Consider the following 27,548-nt stretch of genomic DNA (forward strand, 5'->3'; position numbering starts at 1 on the left):
GTCGGAGGTTGAATGGAAATATAGAGGATGAGGTTGAATGTGTCCGGGTTGAGTACAAATTTTCACGACACAAGATGAGAATTGTTTGTACTTCCATCTTCCTTATCATGAGCTACAAAGCCTTGCAGTGCCATCCATCCTTCGGTTGCCTATGAAACCCACAGAGCTTCCGACCTGAGGCGCGACGATAGGATTTGCACGCCTAGTTGGGAGAACTAGTTATACTGTGCGAAAAAAAAAACGAGGATATTGCCCCGAAAGTAGTTGCGTTGATGCATGGTTCTAAGCACCAGTATTCCAGGCAAGCATTTCTCCAAATGGAATGGCCATGAGAACAGACTCGTTTGCGAAGATCTCCGCATTGAATGGTTCCAACGTCGCAAGTTACAATCCACCATCTGCTTCGGGCTCGCGCACTGGCGCCTTGTGTGTGAAGAACATCCATGACGATATCGATGCCACGACAGAGACGCACGCTGTGTTTCATGGTTAGCAGCTGCTTTGGCAGCATGTAGGCTGCAAGGGGCAGTACTTACCGAGTGCACTCGTAGCGTAGTAGAACCCGAAGGCATCCGCCAAGGCACCAGTTATGAGAGGACCGAGTACAAGCCCGATGGCGAACGACGTCTCGGTCATTGAGAACGTGCGGGAACTCCCGCCGCCTGGCCCGAATATATTGGGGTCCTGAGCTTTCAGCTCATGCATGATTGCTGGCACGTAAAGGTCAGTATTTTAGCATCAAAGTGACTATTAAAAAGACTCACTGGTCAGCTGAAACGTTCCCGCGCCTCTGACAAACGACCAGATAATGCCCACTCCAATCGTGGCCGCTACAAACGCAGCTTGTCCCTTCGCCCCATCCCCGACTCCCAAGAAATTGTCTTTGCCAGGAACGCCTAAGAACCAGAACAACGGGGTGCTCAAAGCCCACCCTAATGTCGTCGGCCAGCGGAGCCCGATGCGGTCACGCAGCCAGCCCACGAATGGCGCGAGGATCATACTGGGGATCTGGATGCCGAGGAATATCGAACCTATCGGTGCGGGACGCCAGCCAAATTCCTGCCTAAGATGTAATGGTAAAGTAGTGTCGAAGCCTGAGATGATCATTGAGAAGGCTGTCACGTTGAGTAGAGCGGCGTATGTGGCCCCTTTGCTGAACATGATAGCGTAGAAGCCGCGAGTAGGTGGGACCTTTGCCTCCTCTTGGGAGCTCGCCGCTGCTTCGTCTTGATCACTGCCCTCTGGCGAAAGAAGTGGTGATGTCTCGTTATGAGCTTGAGCTTCGGCTGATATAGTCGACGTCTTCAACTGGTCTGGTCGTCTCTCTTCCACAATCGCCAGCCGAGCAACGAAGCAAATCGCAATGAGTGCCAAAGGTACAGACCACGCTGCCCAGTAACCGAACCACTGCAAGAACGCACCTGAGATCACGGGCCCTGACAGAACACCTGCGGTAATAAAAGATCCAGAAAAGCCCAGGGCCTTGCCTAGATGCTTGGAGCCCGCCGCGTCAGTCAGCATTGCAAAGCCTACGATCCATGCGCCTGTTCCCGAGATGCCTTGGAGAATTCGGCCTACGTACACGGCCCATACTATACACAGTCAATGAGTGTTCTTGAAATCATGGTGCTTGGGTTACCTGATGGCGTCAACGCGACCAGAAGTGTGCCAACCGTGCATCCCACGAGCGAGATCAAGAGTGGGATTTTCCGGCTCGTCGTCTTATCTGCAAAGTGGCCAATGATGGGAGCTGCAGGGATCGATATGAGGCCTAAGATGAAGAGAAGCTCTGTCGTGAATCGCTGAGTGAACGCTGGGTCCAGGCAGAGCCGTTTCTCGATCATATAGGGGAGAATAGGAACAATAAAGCCGTAGAGAAAATTCTCTGGACGCAATATGTAGATTAGCGCACCATACGAACGATACAGTTCCGCTTAGAAGTCAAAGTCATGACTTACCAGTAAAAAGTCCAAGTGTTGCCGTGAAGACAACCAGAGTCTTCGACTTTCGCCACGAGCGGCGCTCGGAAACGTCCTCGTCAGACATTTGGATAGATGGCAATGATAAACTTCAGGTTCTCTTACCACCGAGGTTCCGCCCCCAAACTAAATAAGTAAGACAAACACCAAGCCTTCCAAAGCAAACGGCAGTGAAGCCTAGAATAATATTTGCGGGGTGTCACTGGATGTGTCATAAGTGTAGGCTTTGAGAGAAGCTTATCCGAGGCTCCCACCTTCTGAATGTGGAGTAGAGGCTAAGCGAGTAAGACGAGTCGTGCAACTCCGAGAAGAAAAGCTGCAACCGTCTAGTCCGTTTACTCCGAAATGGACGGGCGACAAATTGCTCAAAGTTGTGAGTACTTTGTTCTCGATGTTTGTCTAGCGCAGCGCCCTTGATGCCGGAGCTCTGCTTTTATTGTGCAAGACAACATATAGCTAGCATGTTCTCCTTCAAGCTGCGTTGTATGTGCGATCAGGCAGCGTTGTAAGAGATGATTTAATTTGACGAGAAACGTTGAATGGCGTTCAGCAGGACCCGGGTTCTTCAATCCATTGAATCAATGCATACTTCGCAATGAACAGAAATCAATTCGAACACATGGGCAGAGCTCCAGGGGTAAACCGAAGGAACAAACATACTCACACCAAGTGCGTTTTAGCTGACCTCTTCTGTAGATGATATCGCTCAGTGGGTATCTTTTTCAAGTCTCATGATACGGCTGCCTTGATGTTTGGTGGCAGCCTCACAGTAATGTCGTGGCATTTCTAGACCTTATGGCAGTGAAGAAATGTATTTTCTCACAATCTATGTCCATACTATATAGTACTGGCGTAGCGGATTAGACGGTGATCGACGACGAAGTTCACAGCACAGTAATGACGTGCTAGTCTATAGGAAGGACCCACCCCGGTAGACCCGCACCGGCAAAAAAAAATCTGTAAAAACATACAACAGCGAGGATTCTCGCGTCCTCACGGACCGCAATACTAATTCGCCGGTACACTGCTTATATATGGCTGAGCGGACGGGAAGCCTAGTTCTCAGTGTCCTATGGTCGTATGTGCTAACTTTCGTCTCTGACGCAATATATCACGCAAGTACTACACTTGACTGATCAAGAGCACTGAAGGTAGACGATTTCCATTAGCAATGACTATTTGAAAGGAATAATTTTGTTCCAGCAAGTGCTCAAGCAGCTAGACAGACCTTCGCTTCCATTGTGAGTAGTCGTTAGGAATGACATTGGTCTAGCAGGGCGCTAAGCGAACCAGTGTCGCGCCTACTGTGAATGTATACATCTCGGGCAACTCCTTTGCTTCGTCCACATTGCCATTTGCAGGATGAATTGTTCGATCCCTAAAATATTTGCGTGTTCATGCATATGTTAGTCTCACCCCCCAGCAGCATTTGAGTGCTCTGTTTTGGTTATTTCCGACGCACATCCGGCCTTAAGATGACTATTGCCCCCTCAGGTGTACAAAATGTTGGCCAAGGATCTTGCACTTTCCGGGGCTGGGTCCTACACGCACTCAGAGTTCACATTACCCTTTCAACAAAATCCAGCTATCCCCGGGACAAAATGCGAGGTGAAGCAGTACCCTTTGGTTGCGATAAGCCAATAGCGACTACATCAGTCGGCAGCAGGCGAGTGTATGTTTCCTTGGACGCCACCTGATCAATCTGCACTTTCTCCTAACACTGCATAATGGACGGCTTCTTCCGCACTACCCCGTTTGGCCAGCTCCTACGGCTTTGTTCTAAGAACTCCCTACTTCGATACCCCGACGAGGTCGATTCCACTCTGTGGAAAGCATTCGCTGAACAAGCCAAAGTATCTGTAACGTCCCCGAATGAGAAGATAGGTAGCGAAGATGGAGCAGTACCGCTTCAATCGTCTATTCCAGATGGGCAAAGCCAAACGTTGAATAACGAAGGCGATATCTTCCTAGTCGGCCGGTATGGTCCTCACGACCCGGAAGTGAGTTCCCTCAATATATTTCACACTTCAGTACTAATGGAATTGTCAGAACCCGCATAACTGGCCTTACAAATGTAAGCTCCTGACGCTGTCGCAGATGTTCGTCCTCAACTTCTGCATCTACATTGGGAGTTCCATATACGTCCCTGGCGAGGCCAGCATCATGTATGAGTTCGGTGTGAGCGAGACGGTCGCTACGCTAGGATTGTCGATGTACACGGTGTGAGCATTGCTCCTTTGCCCTCTACTCATATACAGAACGTTGACAGATAACATTCGCCTAGTGGTTACGGACTGGGCCCCATGCTGTGGTCCCCTCTCTCCGAGGTCCCTGTCATCGGACGAAGCAGCATCTTCTTCTGGACCCTCGCCATCTTCGTGATCCTCCAACTCGGCGTCGGCTTCGCGCCCAACATGGCCACGTTCCTCATCTTCCGGACATTGACGGGCTTCTTCGGTAGTCCGTGTCTTGCCACGGGTGCAGGGACCATCGCCGATATGTTTGCCATAGATCAGATCCTCATATACGTCTGCGTCTGGAGCTCTTTGGGCGTCCTCGGGCCCATTTTTGGGAAGAATGATCCTTATGACACCAACAACTATCTATTTCAAGTAATTGATCAATGAAAAGGTCCCATAATTGGCGGATACATTGCCCCTGTCAAAGGCTGGACATGGACGATCTGGATCTTCACCTGGCTCTGCACGCTCGTTCTGCTAACCATGTTCTTCCTCCTCCCCGAAACCAGCACGTCACACATCCTGCACGCCCGCGCCGCCCGCATCCGCCGCTTCACCTCCTGCCGACGCTTCAAAAGCCAGTCCGAGATAGACACCGCGTCCAACACGCCGCGCGACCACCTGCATGTGCTCAGTCGCGCATTCACCCTCACCTTCACGGAGCCCATTGTCATCCTCATGGACCTCTACACCGGTCTCCTCTACGGCGTCCTCTTCATCTGGTTTGAATCCTTCCCGCTCGTCTTCGGGGGGATCTACAACTTCACTGTCGGCTAGCAAGGTCTCGCGTTCCTAGGCATATTCGTAGGGTCCGTCATCGCTGCGCCCCTGCTCATAATTTGGCTCCGGGGAAGCATAGTCCCCAGGATAAATAGCCCAAAATTTACACCAGAGATGTTACTACCGCCTGCTTTCTTCGGCTGCCTCGCCTTCCCCGCCTGCCTCTTCTGGTACGGCTTCTCGTCTCGCGCAGACGTGCACTGGATCGTCCCCGTCTCGGGAACCGCCCTCTTCGGCGTCGGCATCGTGACACTATTCAACAGCGTCTTCAATTACCTTGCGTTTTCCTATCCAACCGAATCCGCGTCCGTGTTCGCGGGCAACGCGCTGTTCCGCGCGGCGTTTGGGGCTAGCTTTCCACTGTTTGCGACGGCTTTTTTTGGGCGTCTGGGAATTGGCAAGAGCAATGCGGTGTTGGGTTGTATTGCGGCGGTGTTCGTGCCGGTGACGGGGGGGCTGTATATGTGCGGAGGGAGGGTGAGAGGGTGGAGTCGGAGTGCGAGACGGGATTGGTAATCCGGGGTCTGTCGCACGAGGGTTGTACACGCCGTGATGGGTCGGGGGAGCGTTTGGAGGGGAAGGTATCCTCAAAAATTTGTCATGCTTCCGTGGATAGCAGGATTAGGGATGGACACATGAAGCTCTTGATATAATGTATGTAAGCTGCGATAGGATATAATGGTAGCCGCAAGACAGAATGCAACCAGTCCCAAGACTGCTCAAGAGACATATACAGTAGCATAGAAAAAATGCGCCTATCAAGACACTGCACTACAAAGGACACATCGATTTCGAACCACTCGCTTCAGCTTCATGCAAAAGCGTTTTCAAATAATGTTCAATATCTTGCATCTCGCCTTCGTTCATATTGATGACCAAGTACCTTACCGGTAGAGAAAGTAACGCCTGCGCTCAGAACGAGCATCTAATCCGAACTCCCGAACGCCAATGTCCCCATCGGCTTTTATTTTCGCCAATAGAGACCCAAAGAAGAAGACGTGTTCCTACCCACCAAGGCGCACGAGAACGGATACGACTCCACCGCCGAATCCAGTAGGAAACACCAAGTCAAATCTGCAACAGCGAGGCTCGGTACCGAACCTACAAACTCCCCACCACCTCCCCCTTGTTCTCCGCCCCCGGCGCCTCGATCCTCTGCCGCTTGGCCTCAGGCTCGCCACTCCCACCCCCAGCGGTCTGATTGCTCACGTCCTGCAGCGGCGGCCTCTTCAGCGGCGGTTTGTACTGTCCCCTATTCATACCGCCAGGACTCATTCCCGCACCCGGCATCCCGATCCTCCTGTTCGCATCCTGATGCGGATTCACGAAATTAGAGTTTCCGCGCGGTCCTGGGCCTGGCCGGTTGAAAGCGCCGGCGGGTGGTCCGGGGGCGGGTGGGGGAGGTGCCGGGGCGCCTACTGCGTCGCGTTTGATGGGCTTACTGGACATGTGGTCGACGCCTGGGGTGCGCTTCTCTTTCGGTATTGGGGATTCGACGTTTGGATTGAAGGCGGGGAGGTTTGTGAGATATGCTGGGGGATCGGGGTTCTGGAAGAGTTCGGCGGCGCGGGAGGTCACGAAGCCGAGAGGTGGTTTGTGAGTAGAGGGAGGGTTCGTGGCAGGTGCTGCGCCTGATTGTGCTGCCGCTTTTGATTGCTGTTGTTGCTGTGGTTGCGGTGGTGTTGGGCGGAGAGGTTGGTTCGGTGGCGTGGGGCCGGCTGGTTGAGCGTTCTGGTTAGAATTTTGAGGTTTCGGGACAGCGTGAATGTCTACGGTGGGCGGTTGCATCCGTTGTCGATTCAAGTCAGCTCGGTTGTTGTTAGGCTGTACGGGAGTTTGTGGTGCTCTTGCGTTCGGGGGACTGATAGCCGGCCTACTGGCACCATTTTGCATATTGTTTTGGGGGAGTGGTTGCTGTACACCATTCGGACCTCTTGCGGGCGGCGCATTTTGTGTTCTTGGGTTGGGTTGTCGCGATGGACCTCCGTTTGGCGCTGGTGCATTCCGGCTGGGTGTGGCACTGTTCAGGCCATTCACAGACTCGGCAGCGACTGAATCGAAGCTGATTTCCTCTCCAGGATTTTCGGCGAGATCAACATTGTCAAACAAGTTCCCATCGAACTCGTCATCAAACTCGCCTGATACCGACGCCCCCAGATGGTCGGTACGCGTTCTTAGCATTGGGGTGGTCCTAACCGGTGTCTGATGCGGCTCCCTCTTGACCATTCCCATCTCGTTCTTTACTTTTGAAGCAAAATCGGGATGCCGGTGTAGGTTGTCCTCCTGAAACTTCACAGGCTCAACCTTCATCGACTGAACTTTCTTGAGGTATGTCTTGTCATATAAACAGTTGCCGAGCACGTTGCCGAATGTGCGTAGCGCGCGCTTCAATCCATCGGTAGCTGCCTCTTTCTTCGCCTTCTCAAACGAAGCTGCCTTGCCTTTACCGTTCTCGATGGAGCCATAGCCAATGTCCTAGATGGTGTCAGGTTGTTCTTCATGTGCCGAAGCGAAGTATTCACCTCGTGGTATGTTCCATCTTTGAGCGTAATCCTCACAACGATCGATAGTCCGAGGCAGACCTTGCCGTTCTGAGTGTTCTCGTCCACCTACGTGTATCAGCCCTTGTATCACACACACAATGAACCGACCTACGTAGTCGATCTGCACCTGCCCAAGCGAACTAGACCAGCCATTAAAACCAAACACCTCGTTCGCCAGTGCTATAGCCTTGTTCCCCTCTAGATATGCAACCCTGCCACCCCCATTACCCGGTCTTTGTGATATGTATTCCGGCCCAAGTTGCTTGTTCAGGCGACTCTGGAGCGTGGCAATTTCGAGTGCGGTGAAGCCGTTTACGACGCGTTCTTCGAAAGGGTTCGTGACGTTGCCGTGATATTGGTCGCCCGGACTGCAGAGTGTCAGAAGTGACAAATTACCGAGAACACAATATTTCAGATCTGATTCGTATGGCTTACGCAGGCATTATCAGAGCTTCACGGAGTTGCGGGCATGTGCGTGTCGGAAGTGAGAGTCGATGGCTGGTGGCGTATGACGCGAAGCGCGCTCGAGACGGAAGGCACCAACGCGCCAAGTCACGTGTTCCTGCCCCACTCCGTGTAGGCACGAGCTGCAGGCGTTGTGGCAAACAGGCAACATTGGATCCCTGGCGGACTGGCTCAGTAGGCTAAAGGCGCGTTCATATTCGTCTTGTATAATCCTACTCAATATTCTTTGCGTGTCGTACATATCCGACCGCATAATGGACCCACAATAGCCCCGGGCCATGATAAACAAACGCCCTGAGATGCATTTCCGCTCTAGAAAAAAAAAAAGTGCTCTGAACATAATCGCCACTAAAATGGTACTCAAATTGAAGCTCCCGCTTAATTTCAGGACTTCTCCCTCGCCACCAGTTTGCGGTCCTTCTCACTCCCACTGGCCTCTCCGTCACTGCTGGCTCCACCTAGACTAAAGGTAGAATCATTCTGTGGTATCCTCTCTTTCTCACCCCTGCCATTGGCACGTCCATTGAGAGGCTTCTCCGAGTCCTCAACCAAGTCGTCAAGCTCCCGCTCATCGAAATCAGCCGCTTCAACGTCGCGACTTCGGTCCCTTCTTCGGAAGTTGTCGAGACCCATGCCCATGATGAGTGACTCGCGCCCCTCATCTCCATCCACTCCCTTGTAACCGCTCGCAGCTCGTCGGCGGCGATCGCGCCAGATGAAAAAGCCGAACGCACCGGCAAGGATCACCACAACAATCAGGGCAACCTCTCCAGAACGGTAGTACGCTTTCCATTCAGCTTCCTTTAGCTGCTTTGTTTTGTCTTCCTCCGCCTTGGTGGAGTTGGGATGACCGCCGACGCTCACCAAGGGTCCCTTCTCTCCGTTGAGAAGGCTTTCGGATGGAGCGCCACCAACGGCGCTGATGTCGACGCCAATGAATCGGTCGAGCATGTCGCGGGTGCGCCTAGGGTAATCAAACGGGACCATATGGCTCGAGTTGTAGAAGACAACGTAGGTCAAATTCCTGGCCTCCCGGTACGTCCCCGCTGGCTCGCCCTCGAACACCCAGTCGCGCTTGGGTGCCACGACGCCCTGGGAGATTTCAAAACCCTTTCCGCCGTTCCAAGTCATACCATCGATCAGACTCTCAGTACCGATATGATTGCAGATAAGATCCTGGTCTCCGGAAAACAGGACAACGTTGATCTGGGATAGAAGCTCGGGAAGGAACTGGATCGAGGGCTTGCTGTTCTTGGCACGGAAGTGTGAAGAGACTGCACCATTGCACTCGGTCCAGCCTGTCTTCTTATCGGAGTTGATGTGAAGTGCAGCAATAACGTCCGGCTGGCGCAACCAGGGAGTAACAGTAGACAGATCCGGGGGCCAGTTCATGCCGCAGGATCCGTCGTCTCGGAGGCGAATATCGTACATGTTTACGCACTCCTGACGCGGGTCACCACCTTGGATTTTGGTCTCTTGGAGAATTGTGGTCATGACGGACTCGCACACGGCATTGTCCACATGGTCGGATGCTCCCTCGTTCAACACTTTCAGGCAATTAGATTGGAGGTTCTCGACGCGTTTAGCCTCAGGAGTATCAGCCTTTAAAAGGCCTGATTGATATGCAAAAGGTAGGTATGAGAGGTAATGGTCGACTGGCGAAATCCAGCCGTTGCCGATGAGAACGCCTTTTAGCGCCCATTGGTGCTTTGGACCGGTCTTGTTTCGGTTGAGAATGGCGCGTGCTATGTATGGAATGTGTTGGCCGGCGTATGATTCTCCGGCGATGTATAGCTGTATACTGTGAGTTTCTGTACGGGGGGCAGTAGCCGTGGCAAACCTACGTCGTCGTGCTCATACTCTGGGAAGAGCGCAAACCACTTCTCAAGAAAAATCATGAATTGTTCGGCCATCTGGTCAAGCTCGCTCAAGTAGCTGTCCGTGTTCACATAACTGAAGCCGGTACCAACTGGCTGGTCCACGAAGAGCAAGTTTGCGAACTCGTCCCATGAACCGTTGTTGTACTCCAGCTTTCCGCCTTCTCGCACGCGGTATGGGCCGATCTCCATCAGAGCGCCGTCCATACTGCTGCAGCCAGGGCCTCCGTTAAGCCAGATGACGGTGCGCTGCCTATTGGCGATGTGGCGGTTCTCGTAATGCCAGAAGAACAGGTTGCCGTTGTGTTCTGCATCAACTTCGATGTGTCTAAAGAGTCGTCAGCTACTGGCAAAGGTTCACTCTCGAGGATCGGTCTCACCCTGCGTGCATCTTCAGCAGCGGTTCCGGTGCGCCTGGCAGCGAATGAACAAAATAGTCGGCCTGCGTCTTTCCCTGTGCGGCGCCTCCCGGCAGCCACGCCAGCGAGGCCAGCAGGCCGCCCAAGAGGGCTGTCCGCCAGCGCGATGGCGCGGTTGTGAACACCATGATGAGGAGTGCTGAGCGCTAGCCAAGCAGGTGCGGAGGAGATCACTATCGCATGGATCTCTCGGGGCGGTCGGGGGCGTCAACCGTGTGCTGGAGAGCGCAAACGAGCGGCGCGGGCAGGTGCAAAGGATAGTGTAGGTCGGAGAGTGCTGCGAGGGATGGTGGAGATATCTCGAGGTCGGGCACGAAAGGGATTAGGTGTCCCCGAGAGCTTACGACGAGGCTGCAGGGATGAGCGTGAGGCGGAGCGTGGGCGCAGGCGGGATCTCAGAGATGGCGCGCGAACGGTGCCGAGACCACAAAAGACGGGGGGGTGCACACTGCACACGGGAATGATTGCACCGGACGGTTTAACTATGCGGCACGGAAGCTCAGGAGAAGCATACGCGCATCAAGTTATAACAAGGGCAGCGACATCCACCGGGAATTACGAGATCTTGTTCCAAGACGTCCGCGGCGAGGCGCCTGGACCGCCAATCAGGTGGGTCTGCCCTTTCGGCTGCTGGCCTCTCCGCCTTGCAACGCTGGATCGAGCATCTCAAACCGCCATGAAGCACACGGGTGCGCGTTGCCTCTGTAACATCTCATCATCGTTTGGGAGCCTGAGGCTGCGTATGCCTGTCCTGCAGATCCAGCTGTCATCTTAGTTATTTCCCGGCCACCTGCCCAGTGCCCACCCCGATTCTTTGTATGCGCAATTAAATCCTTATGCGAGAAGGCGTGCTGTCATTCACTCACCACGCTTGGCAGATAACTCGGCTTGAATTTGTTTGCTGTCTACTAGACTCAGAGATGCTCATTGGGCTTCTGCCTGATGTACGCTTCTGTCCTGAGTCGGCCACTCTGCGGGCTAGCTTACGTTACCGCCCCTTCTCGGTGGCTGTTCACGGCTTCACGTTGCTTGAAGCCCATTCCTCGCACATGGACACCTTTACCAAAAACATTCCCACGAACCTGCCCGAACGGGTATTCTGTCGATATCGCGTTAAAGACTGTGTGCCACAGTGGCGCAACCCCTTGCCTTTGCCAATGACATGTGTGCTTTCATGCATGGGGAGAATGTGCAAGTGCCGTTCGACAGAACTTCACAAAAGGTCGTTAAGTCCCTTAGCCGAGTCTTCGATAATCAATTCAACCATACCCTGCCCGGTAAGTCAGCTTGAAGACTGGTACCCGTAGGCCATGATCCTACCTCCGGCATAATGGGTTCTCCGTTCTCGCCCTTCACATATCGGAATGGCATCTGTGTGCTTTCATTCTTGTTGATCTTGAGCTCAGGATGGTCGAGATATGGGATTTTGTCAACAGCGACTGTAAAAGTTAGAGCCATCCGGCAACTTCGAGGGCACGACACATACTTCTATCCTGGACCACCATTCTCGTGACACGCACGGCAGTGTCGGTCGACATTTGAACAGGTCCTAGGCGGCGGCCTTGGTAGCCCTTCTTGCGCAGCTCGGAGGTCCGATCTACAGGTAATACGTGTCAGCAGACTTGCTTGACAGGGTCACACATTATCCACGCAGTGCAGCACCTACCTCGGGGTGGATCATCGCCTTTTCAGAGTCAGCGATGCTGTAATTGAAACAAAAGCGTCTGTGCACTTACCAAGAATGCCACCGAACAAGAAGATGTCGAAGGTGTCACCATCTTCTGGGCCAAGGTCTTTGGCTGCTGCGGGGTCGAGTAGACATACTTTGTCCTTTTTGTCGGCGTAGATTTCTTCAATGCTTCTTGTTTCAACATTCAGGCCTTTCGCTTGCTGCAGGTTGGGCGGAAGCTTCAGCGAGGTGGGGACTGAAGACAGCAAAAATTGTGCTCCAGTAGCGTGGCATTCAGAGGCAATGGCCGCATACTCGAGCGAGGACCATGCCTCGAGCTCATCGTCCAAGTGCTCGACCACGAAGGTCTTGCCCGGCGGCTTGACGTCTGCCATTTGAGAGGATTTGCGGAATCTGCGCTGGCGTGCCTTTTCTCGATGTGGAGGGAGAAGTCAGGTGCAGCAATTGGCCAATCGCGTGAGGGCCGGCGCCTCTGGCAGGCTTGCAAGTTTTGGTTAGACCAGCTTCTTGGGTGTGACTACCATGGCGCCTCTGCAGCAGCCCGACCTCAGGCTCGTCTTCGGTGGTACTGCTGCAATGATGCGCAGGGCAACTGAGGCCACGCGACTACGGTAGACGCTCAGCCAGTCCTGCGTGCCGGACCCGCTCCGCGCAGCCAGATCCGTGAGGAATCTGGGGTCGTACAAGAGGTGTTGAAGGCTGGAACAGTGAATGAATACATGTCTCGTGTGCTACTGTGAGGTCTCGTATGTGGGGGCACGTCTCTGCATGGGCCAGCGCAAGCACATCCACGACCAAGCCGGCCCAGTCGATCCACGGGCGAAGACTATTATGACGAGACGCGTGACGTTGGCGTGGATTGAGCCGTGTCTTTGTACGGAAGTTCTGCGACAATCGCCCATGGACTCCCGCAGCTGCCGTCCGTCGACGCTTAAAACGCTTGCAACCAGCACAGTCCTGCAGTCTCCCTCCTCTTGCATCTGCGAGTGCATTATTACCACGCAGAATAAGCAATAGCGTGACAACTGCTGCTGCCGGCGGCCCACTTGCTTCCTTCGTTACTTATTTGCTGCATTACCCCTCCTCCAGCATTCTCAGCAACGAACCACGCAGAACACACCACTTGAACGCTTGCTCTGCCCGCAACAGACCGACTCTCAGTTAGTATTGCCTGTTGCGTAATGCTCTTGCAAAGCCCACAAACTAACGGTAGCCATGTAAAGTCCGGTACGGTACGGTACAGCTAGCACAGCTGTGGGTGCGGCCCGATTACACGGAGCCTCGGATCTTATCGTGGAGGGGTCCTTGTCCACGAACACGAGCAACGACACTCAAGCTTCACATCGTCGCCCACTATCCCGCGTGCCGCTGTCAATTCTGAAACGCAAGAGTCATACCTTCGCGAGTCTGAGCTGGCAGGCAACAGCAGCTACCGCGCCCGACCAGCCAAAATCCATTCGCCAATCGCACGCCGGCGCAGCGCTCGGAGCCCATAGCGACAAGACATTATTCACCCTGTCCTTGTTCCTACCCCAGCAGCCCAACGAGCACCACAACAAACGCCGAATCCAACTTCCTCCTGACGCCCGAGAAAGGACATAAACACACCTTGCGCCCTCTGCCTCGAGCACCGAGTACCTTCCTACACCCCTCCGCACCCACGTCATTTGCATTCCGAACCCACTGCTCCCAGCAGATCGTCGCCCAACATGAATCCACACCAGCAGAACAAAGTGGACATCAGCGTACGTCACTCGCGCACCCCTTGCGCACCCCAACTATACCAGCTGCTTCCTACGCTGCATCCCAGCACGAAATAATGGCTTCTAACATTGCGACACAGAAGCTCTCCCCGGACGAGGCCCGTCTCTTCCGCCTCTACGGGAAACTGCCCAACAAGAAGGACCTGCTGCAGAATAAGTTGAAAGTAAGCAGCACCCCCGGGACACCCAAGCACTGCTCGCTAACAGTCACCCCGCAGGAGCGCAAGTACTTCGACAGCGGCGACTACGCGCTCTCCAAGGCAGGCAAGGCCTCAGACATCGGCGTCACGTCCATCGGCCGCGAGCACCCCGTCCCCGAGAAAATCCCGCACATCGCGCCGCCTGCGCACAACAGCCAGAACGGCCAGACCCAGACGCAGAATGGTCAGGAGAAAGGCCACACCAGCGGCAGCCCCGTTAAGGAGAACACTTTCCTGCACCGCGAGACGAGCCTGAACCGGGAGACGTCGGCTGAGGATTTCGAGCGGGGCGACGACAAGGAGGACGCTGCTCAGGCATAGTCATTCTCCGGCTGTGCTCGAGATTGGGCGATGTGAGTCACGTGATAGCCATGCTCGCCAGAGTTGTGCTCATCTCAGCCAGCGTTACCACAGTTTGGTCGATCTATCTTCGTTTCGTCATGTACGACTGACATCAAAATATGGCCTCTGCCCTAGTGCACTCTGGTGCGCTCCGCCACGGCCCTGCTTCTCTTGGCGTCCAACGGGCTGGAATCGGCGTTCTGGCTTGACTTGCTTCACAGTGCAGTCACGACCCTTGTTCACTTCGTCCAAGCACACATTTTCTTATGTTCACCAAATCAAGGTTGTCTAATGAACGGCTATCGTCTACACATCTCCTTGCATTCAGTGCACGCGTTGGATCCAAGGACTGAGAATGGCAGCTGAATGTGACGTGGCGGGACGAGGCGAAGTTTACATTACTCTTCATGTATAGTCATGTTTCACGGTGGTGGGGTCGGAAACTGAGGTTTATCAACGTAGACGGGATGTCTCCCGATGCGATGCAACGGGTGTTTTGTGCGCTGGCGGCGCCTGTATAGGTATACAGACTGAATCATTTACCAACATCTGGTGAATTTTTGCCATTGTGCTTGAACGTCACTATGTTATTTGTGGATTGCATCGGAGTAAGCCTAGGGAGTACGAAGGCAGAAGTATGAACGTAGGACTATCACGTCGTTCAAACCCTATCTGATTGTGTGCCTTCCGGGGGCTACTTGTGATATTTAAATTACTTTGTTCCAGCGTTCCACCAGCCGGTAGCATGGTAGGAGGCAGTCGATCGCCTAATGCTTGTCGGGAGACACAATCTTGCGTACCTTCGCTATCTCGAAGACACGGTTTGAGATGCCCCAGCGTACCCAGACCTTTCGTTTAACACTCATCAGTCGCCGTATCCCTGAGATGCTCCTCCTCAACCCGCAGCCTCCCTGTAGAAGCTGATAGCATTGTTTCCTCCTCCTAGCGCAAACATCTCACTCCGCGTGCTCTTGGGCAGCCACTTTGCCGTCCACAGTGGCTTGTCTCCGTGCGAATGCGTGGCGACACATTGACGGGTCTCGATGCGCCAGATCTTTGCTTTTCCATCGTGGGACCTGGGAGCAGTCAGTACTAGTTTCGTAGTGTGAAGCTAGTCTTCAAGGGGCCCTTGTCGGGCTGTGTTCAAGAGTAGGTAGGAGGATTCCATCGATGAATCACGCACCCTGAGAGTAGATACTCGCCCGTGTCGCTCCAGTCGAGCGAAAGCACCCACCCGCCGTGGCCTGCAAGGTTCGCAATCTGCTCGCCGGACTTGACGTCGTACAGCGCGATGGTTCTGGAGTCGCCGGCTGCTGCCAGTAATGTCGTGCTGGGCGAGAACGCTACGCTGCGTACCGGCTTGACGAGCCCGGCGAGGGAGTGTGTCAAGCGGCCTGTGTCGTTGTCGAAGACGTAAATCGAGCCGTTCTCATGCCCGGAAGCTGTGAAGCGTCCGTCTCGACTCTGTTTGCTTAATTAACAAAAAGCCCTGGTGAGGGATGGGAATGCCTACCAGATCAACGCACATGCCGAAGCTCCCTTTCGTCTCGTAGTCGCGAATCTTTGGGTTGCCCTCCTCGGCCAGACTCCACACATTGATCTTGCCATTGATGCTGCTGCTCGCGAGGTATTTGCCATCAGTGCTGAGCGCGATCGACCACACATCACCTGCTTTCAGCTGATCTGGAGATGTCAGCATCTGTACTTCCCACAATCCTAAGCCATTAACGTGTAGAAAAAGGCTCAGGCGTACCTACCGCTGATCTCGCCGTCCGCCTTCCACGTGCCGTCCTCGCCTTCACTCCATATCTTGATTTTGCCTTCGAAGCCTGCGCTTGCGGCGCGCCGTGCTTCCCTTGCAGTGGCGAGATGGTGGATGCCTAGTGGGTGTACGCCTTCGAGAGACTGCAGAAGAGGAAAGTCGGCTTGTGTGGTGTCGTGGATGCGGATTGTTGATGAACCGCTTGCTGAGAGGATCGATCTATTGGTAGGTGCGAGAGCAAACACATCGGACGGGTGCGCATCCGGCAGCGTGTGGAGTGTGAGGTATTGTTTCGACTGTGTGCAATTAGCTTTGCGCATCCATACTTGACTGGGGGAAGAGCTACCATTGCGAGGGACGCCGCCACTCAACGGGCCTGATTGCGGAGCTTGAACCCTTGGAGTTCTTTCGCGATATGTAGAACCGACAATTTCTGGAAGTGAATGACGTGAATGTTGTACGGGAAGCAAAAGTAAACGTCACTGCAAACGCGAAAACGCGATGTCACCAGCCCACCAAGCTGTCTCTCGCTGCCCCGCCATCGCACCCAGTGGACCCTTGCTGCGTCCCTCACCGCCAATCACAACCCGAAACCCCACGACCACAATCCAAATGTTTTTCCCATGCCATTGATTATATCCCGCACCGTCAGAGTCACTCCCAGCCGCTGCCTTCGACTCCAGCTCCTCGCCGACCGACCTTCCAGTCACACCGGCCTGATTCACGCCTCCCTGGCCTCTCCCTTCCACCCCAAATACAGCCAGCAATCACCCACAAGCTTCACCACACGAGCTCCATTCTCCACAGGCCTACCAACCATGGCGCCCACCAACACCTCCGCGATCTCCTCGCACCGCCCCATCGTCATCAGCGGGCCCTCGGGCTCCGGCAAGTCCACAATGCTGAAGCGCCTCTTCGACGAGTACCCGGGCAAGTTCGGCTTCAGCGTCTCGCACACGACGCGCTCGCCACGCGCGGGTGAGCAGAACGGCCGCGACTACAACTTCGTGACCAAGGAGGAGTTCTTGGATCTCGTGGAGAAGAAGGGGTTCGTGGAGCATGCGCAGTTTGGCGGGAACCACTACGGCACGAGCATCAAGGCAGTAGAGGACATTGCAGAGAAGGGACAGGTTTGTATTCTGGATATTGAGATGGAAGTATGTCTGCGTTCGTATGTGTGGGAGTGAAGGTCGAGGGCTAACAATCATGTAGGGCGTCAAGCAGGTCGCGAACCACCCTTCATTCCCTAAACCGCGGTTCCTCTTCCTTTCACCGCCGTCCAAGGAGGTGCTCGAGCAGAGACTGAGAGGCCGAGGAACGGACAAGGAGGAGGCCATCGTGAAGAGACTCAAGCAGGCTGAGGCTGAGATGGATTTCGCCAATAGTCCGGAGGCGCCGCACGAGAAGATCATTGTGAACGATGACTTGGAAAAGGCGTACAAGGAGGTCAAGGAGTTCATCGTTGGTGCGGATGCTTGAGCAGCCAGCAGCAGCATGACCGGGCCGCACCTTTAGAAGTTTGGCGCAACGACTAAAAACAGAACAGTGCAGTTCGGAAATTTAAATACCACATCACACGCCGATACCAGATGATATGAAACGTTTTACGGTGAAAGTATACTAATGCTATGTGCAGGTACACAACTAGCTAGCCATAGTGTTCATCAGATACCGTCGTAGTAATAATCGCCATCGGCCGCCCTACCGCTTAGGGATTCAGGCAGCCTCAGTGCTTGACTCTATTACATTTGATCTCATCACCTGAACATGGCTGAAAGAAACTGGCTTGTTCGACCAAGCAGCGGAGCAGCTGAGCAAGTCACTGTCCTCAGATCCGTAAAATGGTGAACACCCCTCGCGTCGAGAATAAGCCCCATTGAGTTACCCGTCCGCATCTCCACAAGGTTGGAGGCGAGGCCGAGCAATCGCATAGCCATAAACTGGACGAGAGAACCCTCCAAGCCACCATCGCGCCCTCGTACTCCTGTTCCTCCTCCTAGCTTCTCAGGCCGTTGGCGGCATGCTTCGGAAACCAGCGGACTCGTATCGTCGTCCAGGTGCCAGCTCCTCCACACGAGCCTCGATAACAAAGGAGCAAAGAGTGCATACGGTCGCAGGAGCCAAGCGGATGTTGATGTGGGGAGGCCGCGCTTCTATGGCGGTTCGTTGCTGAAAGCGCGGGTCATTAGACCCGATGTCCGGGGACTTTCTCCCAAAGCATGCGTAGCGGAGACATCCGGTGAGAGATGCTCTGTATGTGTGCTTCGTTGCGATTCTTCGAGCGGGGGGTGTTGAAGAAGAGATGGTTCTGCGCCGAACTTGAGTTTTTTGTTCGGAGCCCGGGCCGCCAGTTTCGCCGGAAGCAGGCGCGGGTGGCGCTAGGCAGGAAGCGGCTGGTGCCTTGCAGCTGCCTCCGCGAAAGCTGCGTCTTGGCGGTCTCTGAGAGCTTCTTTCACGCGTCTTCCTAGATCGCATAAAAGACAAGGTGCGCCCGTAGCACTTTGTTCCTGATCCGCGAGCCTCCACATCTTCTCGAGGGCTTCCTCCACTGCGACCATCCGTATAGCGCGACATCGCCCAGACGCATATCTTCTACTTTCAGCCCCAGCGCGCAAAGCTACAAGCGCCGTAATATCATCCCGGTACGTCTACGTGTTGGAGAAAGCAGGTCTCCCCGTATGGTTTGGCAATCGCTCAGGTTATTGCCTCCACCACACAGGGCGCCCGCAACCTTCGAGAAACCAAGCGTCTAACACCACCGCAGTTGCGACCGCGATGGCGCTCTTTGGCAGCTCGGCGCCCGCCGCTACCTCCACCACCGGTGATATCAGCAAGGATGTCGAAGTCAAGGATGGTATGCCTACAGACAGTATCTCTGACCTGAGCTTCTCGCCCACGCACGATTTCCTCGCAATGACTTCCTGGGACAAGAGCATCACCATCTACGAAGTGAACAACAATGGCGCCCAGGGAAAGTGGAAGGGAACGTGCAAGACGCAGCAAGGAAAGGAAGAAATCCCGCTTTGTCTGGCATGGTCGAATGTGAGTAGATCGTGAAGCTTCATGTCGTATCGATACTCACCCAAGTCTAGGATGGCACAAAGATCGCAGCCGGTGGAGCAGACGGTACCATTTTCTATTACGACCTCGCATCCGCAAATCCCGGCGAACTCAACCCCACTGCCACCTGGCAACCGCATTCACTCGGCATAAAGGGAATCCGTTGGTTCACATATCAAGGCAAGCAGGTTCTGATCACCGGTTCATGGGACAAGACAGTCAAATACTTCGATCTGAGCGCAGCAGACCCCACGCAGCCCATGGGCGTACTGCAGACCCAGGAGCGCGTCTACAGTATGGACGTCAAGAATAACCAATTGCTTGTGATTGCGACCGCTGAGCGCCACATCCACATCGTCAACCTACAAGATCCGGCTAAGATCCACAAAACCATCTCAAGTCCGCTGAAGTGGCAGACTCGGGTGGTGAGCTGCTTCAGTGACGCCTCTGGCTTCGCTGTGGGCTCGATCGAGGGCCGATGCGCGATTCAGTATGTCGACGACAGCAACACCAGGTATGTCACACAAATATGACTGCCAGTACAACAGCTAACCCCTCTCCAGCCTCAATTTCTCCTTTAAGTGTCACCGCCAGCAAGACCCCTCCAACCGCGACATTGCACGCGTCTACTCAGTCAACGCCATCTCCTTCCACCCCCAGCACGGTACCTTCAGCACCGCGGGCTCGGACGGCACCTTTCACTTCTGGGACAAGGACGCCAAGCACCGCCTCAAGGGCTACCCTGATGTCGGCGGCTCCATCACCGCCACTGCCTTCAATAAGGACGGTAACATCTTCGCGTACGCCGTCAGCTATGACTGGAGCAAGGGCTACGCTGCGTCCGTGCCCGGCCAGAAGCTGCAGGTCAAGCTGCACCCCATCATAGGTGATGAGTGCAAGCCCCGGCCCGGCAGCAAGAAGCGGTAAAGAGTCTTAGCGGAGGCGGAGCGTTGTAGGGGGAAAAGGTATTTCAGAAAGAAGATCTGTTTTTGAAGAATACAAGAGATGGAGGGACAGATGAAATGTGTTGACTCTGCATTAGCGGGCGAGGGGTTCTTTTGGCGTTCATTGTTCGTGTGTTCACGTTTCGGATCTTTGATCCTGCCTAAGGGCTGGACGGGACGGGCTGGGCCGGATTATCTAGGTAGCAATGACATGAATTGGGATCTTGATTGTACTTCGTGATGGGAGAGATGAAGTGGGTTTATGAGGAGTGAAAATGCGCATATAGCACAGTACTAAGTCACAGGTCACCGTAATCAGTCTCCGTTCTGCCCACCCTTGGGTGCTATACTATATTCATACTTTTCTTCTTTCGCTGTACTCTGCCAGGGGTGAAGACACTGGATGATACACGGTGGGAATCTCTGCTACATGAACTCGTTCATCTTTAAGGACTTTGAAATGTCGAACTGTAATAGACGATTCCAAAGTTCGACTACAAATACCGTTCAACTACTTGCCCTTGCGGAAGGAGTCACACCGGACAAAATCATCAGCATAGCCCCAGAGCAATACCACGTAATCTATTCCACTTCAATATTCATCCCTTTTCCCAGTGCACCTGGCACTGTGCAAAACTTGCGCACGAACAATCAACAACCGTGGCATTCCCACAGAAACAGGATTATGCTCCACTCCCTTCGTCATCACTAAGCCTACCTCCGCGTAGTCCTTCCATTTCCAAATTACCACTACTATGCTTCCTCTTAAGAAAAGATTAACCGGTATCGGGCCAGCCGGAGATGTCTCCAATTGCACCCCCGCACAACAACACCCCCGCAATGCATTCAACCTCCAGGATAGACTCTGACTCCTTATTGATCAGACATACCTTCTGCGAACCTAGCCAAAACATGGATACTTCTCCATACCTCCGCACCCTGTGACAATTACCCTACTCTTCCAATTTCGGCGTCACAACGCTCAACATGCGCGAGATCTCCATCCGCTTGGGCTTCCAAATCCCCCTCTTTAGTAGCTGCTCAGACTCGAATCTAACGCACACATCGTCGAAGCCCTGGTTTTTGAAAAGCTGCCTTGCACACCGCTCTCCCGCATCCTTGATCATCGTTAACTTATCACTCACGTCCGCTGGGCCTCGCACCGTCATCTCGATCCAGAGCATGTCCAGACTCCTGATATCATCCAACAGTGCTACCCTCCTCGCCCCTTTAATAGGAAAAAGCAGCGTCTCCTCCATCCATAGCAGGACTGAAAGCAGAAATGCATTCTTGTGCACGTCTTGGAATCGCCCACGCGTCTCCGGATCGGGGATGTAGATTCTGTGCGTCTGAATGATTGTTTGCAGGACTTCAAGAAGGACGTGCTTGCTGGCTTGCATCCAGGGCTGTAGGCGGCTACCCATCAACTTTCCATTGAGCTAGGAAAATAAGACTACACAAAAGAGCTAACAGACGAAGGAGTGCTGCGCAACAGTCATGCGCGCGCTGTGATGGGCTCTAGGACATCCAGAGAGGCGGTGATGTCGATCATGTCAATGTAAGGTTGTTCGCGAGGACAGATGGAAAGTGTTGAGAGCAGATATGGGTGTATTGAAGGAAGTCTCGAACATGTATAACGATTGCGGCGCTTCCACCCCTGCATAATGACGAGAGAGTTGCCGGAGCGGTGGAGGAGGAGCGGAGCCGAAAGCAGCTAGCGCGTCGCGTTGTCGATTACTACATGTGGTAAGTGTGAGAGCTTGAAGCGCAGGTCATTCTTCAATCTCAGCAATAGAGACCTTGTCGCCCTGGTCGTCCGCGCGCAAACTTTTTGACACACAGTATCGGGACCTGCAGCGTTGTTGTCACCTCACCCTCACCGCCAAGCGCCCCAAGCTAGACGTCGTGCCCACTGACGCCGCCCGTCGCAGCCGCCGCCGCCGCACCGTCCTGCCCCACCATCGTCTTTGCACCGACACAAGGCAGCTAACAAGACCACGTCCCTCAGCTCCGCCGACCCCTCGCCGGCACCTCGCACTCTCTCCTCACCCGCACGCGTACAGCTGCTCTCCGCCACCAAGAGAGGGAGGACACCACCTGGAAAGCTGTCTGGGAGCTCGTCCCGCGCGCAGCCAACATGTCTGCGTATGTCCCCTGGGCCCTCTCATGCACAGCACCTTCACGATGCACACTCCAGGGCACTTTGCCTGTTCGACTTGCTGACCAGTACACACAGCACCATCCCCGAGCTCGACGCCACCGTGCGTTCCTTTTACGAGGGCCGCGGAGAGACGCAGAAGCAGGCACAAGCGACGCTCAATCAGGTAGGCGGTCCACGCCCGCCTGGGCCCTGAGATGCTGACGACGCGCAGTTCAAAGAGAACCCGGACTCATGGCTGCTAGTCGACCAGATCCTCTCCGAGGCGCAATACCCGCAGACCAAATGTGAGCATGCCGCGGCATGGATGGCTGGAGCGCAATGCTGACAGACCGCAGACTTGGGATTGCAAGTGCTTGACAACGTGATCATGACCCGGTGGAAGGTCCTGCCACGCGATCAATGTCAAGGTGAGCTTGCCAGACACCCGTGCTATTCGCGAGCTGACGTCTGCAGGCATTCGCAACTTCGTCGTTAACTTCATCATCTCGCTGTCGAACAACGAGGACCGAAGCCAGATCGACCGCACCCTCCTCAACAAGCTCAACCTCGTCCTCGTATCCGTTTTGAAACAAGAATGGCCCCACAACTGGCCGACGTTTATAAACGAGATCATCTCGGCGTGCCACAGCAGTCTGCCCATCTGCGAGAACAACATGGCAATCCTCCGGCTGCTTTCAGAGGAGGTTTTTGATTATTCGGAGGACCAGATGACGTCCCAGAAGCGACGAGAGCTCAAGCAGAGCATGTGTGACGAGTTCACGTCCATCTACCAGCTTTGCTCCGAGGTCCTTCGTACGGCCACCGAGGCCTCGCTCATCAAGGCCACTCTCGAAACGCTCCTCCGCTTCCTCAACTGGATTCCGCTAGGCTACATCTTCGAGACTCCCCCGAGCGGTTCCAGCCTGATCGAAACGCTGCGAAGCCGCTTCCTCGACGTGCCCGACTTCCGCAACATCACGCTCAAGTGCCTGACCGAAATCGCTGGCCTGCACACCGAAGCCGCTTACGATGACAAGCTCGTCCAGATGTTCACCGAGACCCTGACCGCCATCGCAAAGATCATTCCCCTCACATTAGATCTCAAGAGCACGTATGCACAGAGCAACGGCAGAGACCAGGAGTTTGTACAAAATCTTGCCTTGTTTTTGACCAACTTCTTCACCATGCATTTGAACGTCATCGAGAACCTCATGAACCGCGATTTCCTTACGCATGGTCATTTCTACCTTATCCGCATCAGCCAGATCGACGACCGTGAAATCTTCAAGATTTGCTTAGAATACTGGACCAAGCTCGTCTCAGAGCTGTATGACGAGATGCAGGCTTTGCCCATCACCGATGTGAACCCTCTTTTGAACATGGGCATCGCCGCGACCAACGGCGGTGCACGAGATCCCGCTATGCTCGCGAACTATCCGTTGCGCAAGCACAAGTACGCTGAAATCTTGTCCAACCTGCGCACCGTCATGATCGAGAAGATGGTTCGTCCCGAGGAGGTGCTCATTGTCGAGAACGATGAGGGCGAAATCGTTCGCGAGTTCGTCAAGGAGAGCGACACCATTCAGCTGTACAAGTCGACGCGCGAATGTCTCGTCTTCTTGACGCATCTGGACGTTAACGACACCGAGCAAATCATGTCCGAGAAATTAGCGCGCCAAGTGGACGGAACCGAATGGTCGTGGGCCAACTGCAACACGCTCTGCTGGGCTATCGGTTCAATATCAGGTGCCATGAATGAGGAGACCGAGAAGCGATTCCTCGTTACCGTCATCAAGGACCTCCTCGGTCTTACCGAGATGAAGCGAGGAAAAGACAACAAGGCTGTCGTCGCGAGTAACATCATGTACATTGTCGGACAGTATCCTCGATTCTTGAAGGCTCATTGGAAATTTCTCAAGACGGTCGTCAACAAGCTCTTCGAGTTCATGCACGAGACCCACGAGGGTGTGCAAGACATGGCTTGCGATACCTTTATCAAGATTGCTAATAAGTGCCGCCGACACTTCGTCGCGCTTCAGCCTGGGGAGACGGAGCCTTTCATCGACGAGATCGTTAGAAACCTTCGCAAGATTACAGGAGATCTGTCACCTCAGCAAGTACACACATTCTACGAGGCATGTGGTTACATGATCAGCGCCCAAGGTCAGAAGAGTATGCAGGAGCGTCTCATTCACGATCTAATGGCGCTACCTAATGCAGCTTGGGACCAAATCATCTCACAGGCAAACCAAGATCCCACCTCTTTGCAAGACGGCGAGGTCATCAAGATTGTGGGCAACATCATGAAGACTAACGTGGCGGCCTGTAGCTCGATAGGCTCCTACTTCTACCCGCAAATTGGGCGCATCTATTTCGACATGCTCACCATGTACCGTGCGAGCTCGTCGCTCATTGATGAGGCTGTAAAACGCGAAGGTTGGTACTGATTTGTCGTGATTCGAAACGTAGCTGACCGTTGCCAGGTAACATTGCGACCAAGATGCCGAGGGTCCGAGGATTACGAACGATCAAAAAGGAGATCCTAAAGCTGATCAACACGTACGTTGAGAAGGCAGACGATCTGGAAATGATCCACAACAACCTTGTGCCGAAACTTCTCGAGGCTGTACTCCTTGACTACCGGGACAACGTTCCTGATGCTCGTGAGGCTGAAGTCTTGAACATGATGACGACGATCATCAATAAGCTACATGTACGTTGGCGACCTAACTTGAGCAAACACATGGTGCAACATATGGTTCGCCTCGCTCGGAAGGTTCCGAACATCTGCTGACTAGTGCATAGAGCTTGATGGAAGATCAAATCATGAACATCATGGACGCCGTCTTTGAATGCACCCTCGACATGATCAACAAAGACTTCTCAGAGTACCCAGAACACCGAGTAGAGTTCTTCAAGCTGCTGAGGACGATCAACCTCCGCTGCTTCCCAGCTCTGCTTCGCCTGGATGCCCGGTCGTTCAAGTTCGTCATCGACTCGTGCATGTGGGCAAGCAAACACGATAACCGCGAAGTCGAGAGCGCAGGTCTCTCCATGTGCTTCGAGCTCATCTCGAATATGTCCGAGACCGAGCCGCAGACGCGCAATGGCTTCTTCCAGCAATTCTTTTCGACAATCCTGCAGGACGTATTCTTCGTGTTGACCGACAGCGATCACAAGGCAGGATTCAAGTCGCAGTCCATGCTTCTCGCGAAGATGTTCTGGCTCGTAGAGTCGGGCAAATTGGACGGCCCCATCTACACCCCTGATATGGCGGCCGCAGGCACGTCAAACCACGAATTCCTGCGAAACTTTGTCGGCAACCTGCTGTCGACCGCTTTCCCCAACCTCCAGACGTATGTCCTTCGTTGCCGTGATGTGAATACGAAGCTAATTTGCGCAGGGCACAAATCGCGTCCTTCATCGACGGCCTCTTCGCTACGAATTCCGATCTTGCGCGCTTCAAGACGATACTGCGAGACTTCCTGATCTCGCTCAAGGAGTTCTCCGGTGACAACGCCGAGCTTTTCGCCGAAGAGAAGGAAGCTGCCGCCGCCAAGGCAAAGGAGGAGGAACGACAGCGGGCAATGAAGGTCGGAGGGTTGCTGAAGCCGTCGGACATGGAGGACGATGAGTTGTGACTTGACGAAGACCTACACCCGAATACGGCAACGCGCACCCCGTTTGATAGGGCCGACGCAAGTTCTGGAGTAGCAGGGGCGAAGGAGTCGGACGGACTCGACGGGTGGGATATATACGGGCTATGAGGGGGAAAGATGACGTTGGAAAAGGCGGGAGATGGCCGCGCGCCTTTGGAAGGGCGCACATGTTGACGCGAGGTTTCTTTCGACGGCAGGGCTTTTGGGCTACAGACGATGTTCAACTGCGTATCAATACCCACAGATCCCTTGGAGGCGTTCTGACAGGGGCTTGCGTAGTCAAAATATAGGGAGGAGGTTGCAAGCCTCGCCATGATATCCTAGGCACAATCGATGCATATGTACATTGCTGTCGGCGTGAGCGAGTGGTGTCGTGTCGTCTTTTCCGCCGAACGTGGCTAGCCGTAAAGGACGAGCAGGTGTGCCGATGAGCTCAAGATGCGGGAGTCACTGCTGGGAGTTTTGCTTTTGCAGTGAATGCATAACCGCCGGCACGAAGCGGCATATAGAGGCGGCATCGTGTAGGTGACAGATGTCACAGCGGACCGCCCAGCACCCCGACAGTGACCACGATCCCCATGAAGACGTCGCGGAAACTCGGTGCCAGCGGTCCACCTGCCTGGGAAGTGGACGCTGCTATGGTGGTGTTTGCGCCTAGGCGGTCCACATCGTCGAGGGCTCCGCGTTACCTAAGCGTGCTTCTAAGCCTCGGCACGCTCCCGGGGTGCCCACCTCTCGCGGACGTCGCGACTGCGTGCGCCGTTGCGGGGCTGCGATTGGTCTGCTGCATGCTCAGCGTGAAGGTCGAGTCCAGCGACGCTCCCCCCAGCAACATCTGCACCGTCTCGTGGCCCTCTGAGAGCGAGCGCCGCAGTACCACTCAGATGGCGGCCCCTCGTTAGCACCTGCCACAGCTGCTAGTCTTGCGTGCGACCCCAAGCCCGCGCAAATCTGTGCCTGGAATGATCAGATCCATCACCACAACCACTGTAGGTGTACCTCGCGCACTCCCCGCCCTACACTGCCCCGACGCACGTCCTCGGCATTTTGACCAGCCTCACCAACAGTTGTTTTTCTTTCTGCGCTTGTCCCTGCCCTATAGCGTCCTGCTGACGAGCACCACCTGTCAAAGCCTGGTCTGTATGGTTAGATCCACACGTCTGCTGGTCGGAGGTTTCTCGCTTGCGCACACTCAGTCCGTTGCCGTATAGGCCCGTACGACTGCTGTGCCCATTTCCTTCTACCTGTCACCACCATGTATGTCTCAGTCCAATGGACCACCGTCCCCTCCCCATAGTGGTGTTGAGGAAGTCTGCATCGTCAACCAGTCTAGCTTCGAAAGACGAACCCACCGACTCACCGCGCTTTTCTAGGAAATTCGGGAAGCACATACAGAAGCGGCAGCTGGAAATTCCAGAATATGCCGCTAGCTTCGTCGACTACAAGGCTCTCAAGAAGGTATCGTTGTACTACCGCAGATATGCATCCCCGACTAACACAATCTAGCTCATCAAGAAGCTGAGCACAACTCCAGTGATACCCGCCCAAGGAGAGTACCATGGGCTCGATACATTCGACCCGCAGACCTCTCTGCAGGCCAACAAGGCCACCTTCTTCTTCCGAGTGGTGAGCTCTTCGGCCACTTGGTCCCAGCATTGTTCTTATTTGATGTACAGGAACGCGAG

The 27,548-nt window shown here is 54.3% G+C and overlaps 11 protein-coding genes across 11 annotated transcripts; 5 read left to right on the forward strand and 6 right to left on the reverse strand.

Moving 5' to 3' along the window:
* Positions 1 to 83: 83 nt before the first annotated feature.
* On the reverse strand, positions 84 to 2,197 carry CC84DRAFT_1163377 (MFS general substrate transporter). The gene is made up of 5 exons (XM_018178252.1): positions 1,959 to 2,197; positions 1,640 to 1,885; positions 765 to 1,592; positions 537 to 710; positions 84 to 476 (listed from the first exon to the last, which is right to left on the reverse strand). The coding sequence occupies exons 1-5, from the start codon at positions 2,044 to 2,046 to the stop codon at positions 385 to 387; spliced, it is 1,428 nt and encodes a 475-aa protein (XP_018037520.1). The 5' UTR covers positions 2,047 to 2,197; the 3' UTR covers positions 84 to 384.
* A 1,509-nt stretch (positions 2,198 to 3,706) lies between these two features.
* CC84DRAFT_1195444 (MFS general substrate transporter) lies at positions 3,707 to 5,515 on the forward strand (the record flags this gene model as incomplete). The annotated part of the gene is made up of 5 exons (XM_018181408.1): positions 3,707 to 3,979; positions 4,029 to 4,201; positions 4,264 to 4,457; positions 4,611 to 4,913; positions 5,001 to 5,515. The coding sequence occupies 5 exons, from the start codon at positions 3,707 to 3,709 to the stop codon at positions 5,513 to 5,515; spliced, it is 1,458 nt and encodes a 485-aa protein (XP_018037521.1).
* Positions 5,516 to 5,767: 252 nt separating this feature from the next.
* Positions 5,768 to 8,038, reverse strand: CC84DRAFT_1258332 (uncharacterized protein). Its single transcript, XM_018184818.1, has 4 exons — positions 7,978 to 8,038; positions 7,655 to 7,910; positions 7,522 to 7,608; positions 5,768 to 7,474 (listed from the first exon to the last, which is right to left on the reverse strand). Exons 1-4 carry the CDS (start codon positions 7,983 to 7,985, stop codon positions 6,101 to 6,103), a joined length of 1,725 nt encoding a protein of 574 aa, XP_018037522.1. The 5' UTR covers positions 7,986 to 8,038; the 3' UTR covers positions 5,768 to 6,100.
* Positions 8,039 to 8,299: 261 nt separating this feature from the next.
* Positions 8,300 to 10,837, reverse strand: CC84DRAFT_1117285 (pheromone-processing carboxypeptidase KEX1). Its single transcript, XM_018175491.1, has 3 exons — positions 10,265 to 10,837; positions 9,852 to 10,212; positions 8,300 to 9,801 (listed from the first exon to the last, which is right to left on the reverse strand). The coding sequence occupies exons 1-3, from the start codon at positions 10,429 to 10,431 to the stop codon at positions 8,392 to 8,394; spliced, it is 1,938 nt and encodes a 645-aa protein (XP_018037523.1). The 5' UTR covers positions 10,432 to 10,837; the 3' UTR covers positions 8,300 to 8,391.
* A 679-nt stretch (positions 10,838 to 11,516) lies between these two features.
* CC84DRAFT_1186201 (DUF431-domain-containing protein) lies at positions 11,517 to 12,367 on the reverse strand (the record flags this gene model as incomplete). Its single annotated transcript, XM_018180844.1, has 5 exons — positions 11,517 to 11,573; positions 11,624 to 11,742; positions 11,790 to 11,900; positions 11,970 to 11,987; positions 12,040 to 12,367. 5 exons carry the CDS (start codon positions 12,365 to 12,367, stop codon positions 11,517 to 11,519), a joined length of 633 nt encoding a protein of 210 aa, XP_018037524.1.
* Positions 12,368 to 13,747: 1,380 nt separating this feature from the next.
* CC84DRAFT_635971 (Endosulfine-domain-containing protein) lies at positions 13,748 to 14,401 on the forward strand. The gene is made up of 2 exons (XM_018186978.1): positions 13,748 to 13,920; positions 13,975 to 14,401. The coding sequence occupies exons 1-2, from the start codon at positions 13,813 to 13,815 to the stop codon at positions 14,275 to 14,277; spliced, it is 411 nt and encodes a 136-aa protein (XP_018037525.1). The 5' UTR covers positions 13,748 to 13,812; the 3' UTR covers positions 14,278 to 14,401.
* A 700-nt stretch (positions 14,402 to 15,101) lies between these two features.
* CC84DRAFT_635985 (WD40 repeat-like protein) lies at positions 15,102 to 16,639 on the reverse strand. The gene is made up of 5 exons (XM_018186979.1): positions 16,407 to 16,639; positions 16,056 to 16,356; positions 15,812 to 15,981; positions 15,482 to 15,762; positions 15,102 to 15,374 (listed from the first exon to the last, which is right to left on the reverse strand). Exons 1-5 carry the CDS (start codon positions 16,407 to 16,409, stop codon positions 15,194 to 15,196), a joined length of 936 nt encoding a protein of 311 aa, XP_018037526.1. The 5' UTR covers positions 16,410 to 16,639; the 3' UTR covers positions 15,102 to 15,193.
* A 239-nt stretch (positions 16,640 to 16,878) lies between these two features.
* Positions 16,879 to 17,539, forward strand: CC84DRAFT_1089372 (guanylate kinase; the record flags this gene model as incomplete). The annotated part of the gene is made up of 2 exons (XM_018174301.1): positions 16,879 to 17,217; positions 17,273 to 17,539. 2 exons carry the CDS (start codon positions 16,879 to 16,881, stop codon positions 17,537 to 17,539), a joined length of 606 nt encoding a protein of 201 aa, XP_018037527.1.
* Positions 17,540 to 18,500: 961 nt separating this feature from the next.
* CC84DRAFT_1143516 (Poly(A)+ RNA export protein) lies at positions 18,501 to 20,288 on the forward strand. Its single transcript, XM_018176416.1, has 4 exons — positions 18,501 to 18,702; positions 18,825 to 19,102; positions 19,153 to 19,634; positions 19,684 to 20,288. The coding sequence occupies exons 2-4, from the start codon at positions 18,836 to 18,838 to the stop codon at positions 20,045 to 20,047; spliced, it is 1,113 nt and encodes a 370-aa protein (XP_018037528.1). The 5' UTR covers positions 18,501 to 18,702; positions 18,825 to 18,835; the 3' UTR covers positions 20,048 to 20,288.
* A 339-nt stretch (positions 20,289 to 20,627) lies between these two features.
* Positions 20,628 to 21,941, reverse strand: CC84DRAFT_1163386 (uncharacterized protein). Its single transcript, XM_018178253.1, has one exon. It carries the CDS (start codon positions 21,486 to 21,488, stop codon positions 21,018 to 21,020), a length of 471 nt encoding a protein of 156 aa, XP_018037529.1. The 5' UTR covers positions 21,489 to 21,941; the 3' UTR covers positions 20,628 to 21,017.
* On the forward strand, positions 21,852 to 26,201 carry CC84DRAFT_1163387 (uncharacterized protein). Its single transcript, XM_018178254.1, has 8 exons — positions 21,852 to 22,209; positions 22,301 to 22,388; positions 22,437 to 22,509; positions 22,561 to 22,632; positions 22,679 to 24,640; positions 24,688 to 24,917; positions 25,010 to 25,560; positions 25,608 to 26,201. Exons 1-8 carry the CDS (start codon positions 22,202 to 22,204, stop codon positions 25,843 to 25,845), a joined length of 3,222 nt encoding a protein of 1,073 aa, XP_018037530.1. The 5' UTR covers positions 21,852 to 22,201; the 3' UTR covers positions 25,846 to 26,201.
* Positions 26,202 to 27,548: the final 1,347 nt, after the last annotated feature.

Source organism: Paraphaeosphaeria sporulosa, assembly GCF_001642045.1.
Source record: "Paraphaeosphaeria sporulosa strain AP3s5-JAC2a unplaced genomic scaffold CC84scaffold_4, whole genome shotgun sequence".
Classification (NCBI taxonomy): Eukaryota; Fungi; Ascomycota; class Dothideomycetes; order Pleosporales; family Didymosphaeriaceae; genus Paraphaeosphaeria; species Paraphaeosphaeria sporulosa.

Excerpts from the sequence above, each read along its gene's own strand:
- CC84DRAFT_1163377 (XM_018178252.1), bottom strand. The coding sequence starts at position 2,046 with ATGTCTGACGAGGACGTTTCCGAGCGCCGCTCGTGGCGAAAGTCGAAG. Across the intron at positions 711-764 it reads GGGAACGTTTCAGCTGACCA|CAATCATGCATGAGCTGAAA; the intron begins GTGAGTCTTTTT and ends TTTACGTGCCAG. Across the intron at positions 477-536 it reads CTACGCTACGAGTGCACTCG|CGTGCGTCTCTGTCGTGGCA; the intron begins GTAAGTACTGCC and ends CATGAAACACAG.
- CC84DRAFT_1258332 (XM_018184818.1), bottom strand. Across the intron at positions 7,609-7,654 it reads GGCAGGTGCAGATCGACTAC|GTGGACGAGAACACTCAGAA; the intron begins GTAGGTCGGTTC and ends TGATACACGTAG. Across the intron at positions 7,475-7,521 it reads AAGATGGAACATACCACGAG|GACATTGGCTATGGCTCCAT; the intron begins GTGAATACTTCG and ends GACACCATCTAG.
- CC84DRAFT_1117285 (XM_018175491.1), bottom strand. The coding sequence starts at position 10,431 with ATGGTGTTCACAACCGCGCCATCGCGCTGGCGGACAGCCCTCTTGGGC. Across the intron at positions 10,213-10,264 it reads CTGCTGAAGATGCACGCAGG|ACACATCGAAGTTGATGCAG; the intron begins GTGAGACCGATC and ends ACGACTCTTTAG. Across the intron at positions 9,802-9,851 it reads CAGAGTATGAGCACGACGAC|CTATACATCGCCGGAGAATC; the intron begins GTAGGTTTGCCA and ends CACAGTATACAG.
- CC84DRAFT_635971 (XM_018186978.1), top strand. The coding sequence starts at position 13,813 with ATGGCTTCTAACATTGCGACACAGAAGCTCTCCCCGGACGAGGCCCGT. Across the intron at positions 13,921-13,974 it reads TGCTGCAGAATAAGTTGAAA|GAGCGCAAGTACTTCGACAG; the intron begins GTAAGCAGCACC and ends GTCACCCCGCAG.
- CC84DRAFT_635985 (XM_018186979.1), bottom strand. Across the intron at positions 15,982-16,055 it reads GGCGGACGGCGAGATCAGCG|ATCAGCTGAAAGCAGGTGAT; the intron begins GTAGGTACGCCT and ends TGACATCTCCAG. Across the intron at positions 15,375-15,481 it reads GGCGAGTATCTACTCTCAGG|GTCCCACGATGGAAAAGCAA; the intron begins GTGCGTGATTCA and ends GACTGCTCCCAG.
- CC84DRAFT_1143516 (XM_018176416.1), top strand. The coding sequence starts at position 18,836 with ATGGCGCTCTTTGGCAGCTCGGCGCCCGCCGCTACCTCCACCACCGGT. Across the intron at positions 19,103-19,152 it reads TTTGTCTGGCATGGTCGAAT|GATGGCACAAAGATCGCAGC; the intron begins GTGAGTAGATCG and ends ACCCAAGTCTAG. Across the intron at positions 19,635-19,683 it reads GTCGACGACAGCAACACCAG|CCTCAATTTCTCCTTTAAGT; the intron begins GTATGTCACACA and ends ACCCCTCTCCAG.
- CC84DRAFT_1163386 (XM_018178253.1), bottom strand. The coding sequence starts at position 21,488 with ATGGGTAGCCGCCTACAGCCCTGGATGCAAGCCAGCAAGCACGTCCTT.
- CC84DRAFT_1163387 (XM_018178254.1), top strand. Across the intron at positions 24,641-24,687 it reads TGAGGCTGTAAAACGCGAAG|GTAACATTGCGACCAAGATG; the intron begins GTTGGTACTGAT and ends GACCGTTGCCAG. Across the intron at positions 24,918-25,009 it reads CGATCATCAATAAGCTACAT|AGCTTGATGGAAGATCAAAT; the intron begins GTACGTTGGCGA and ends ACTAGTGCATAG.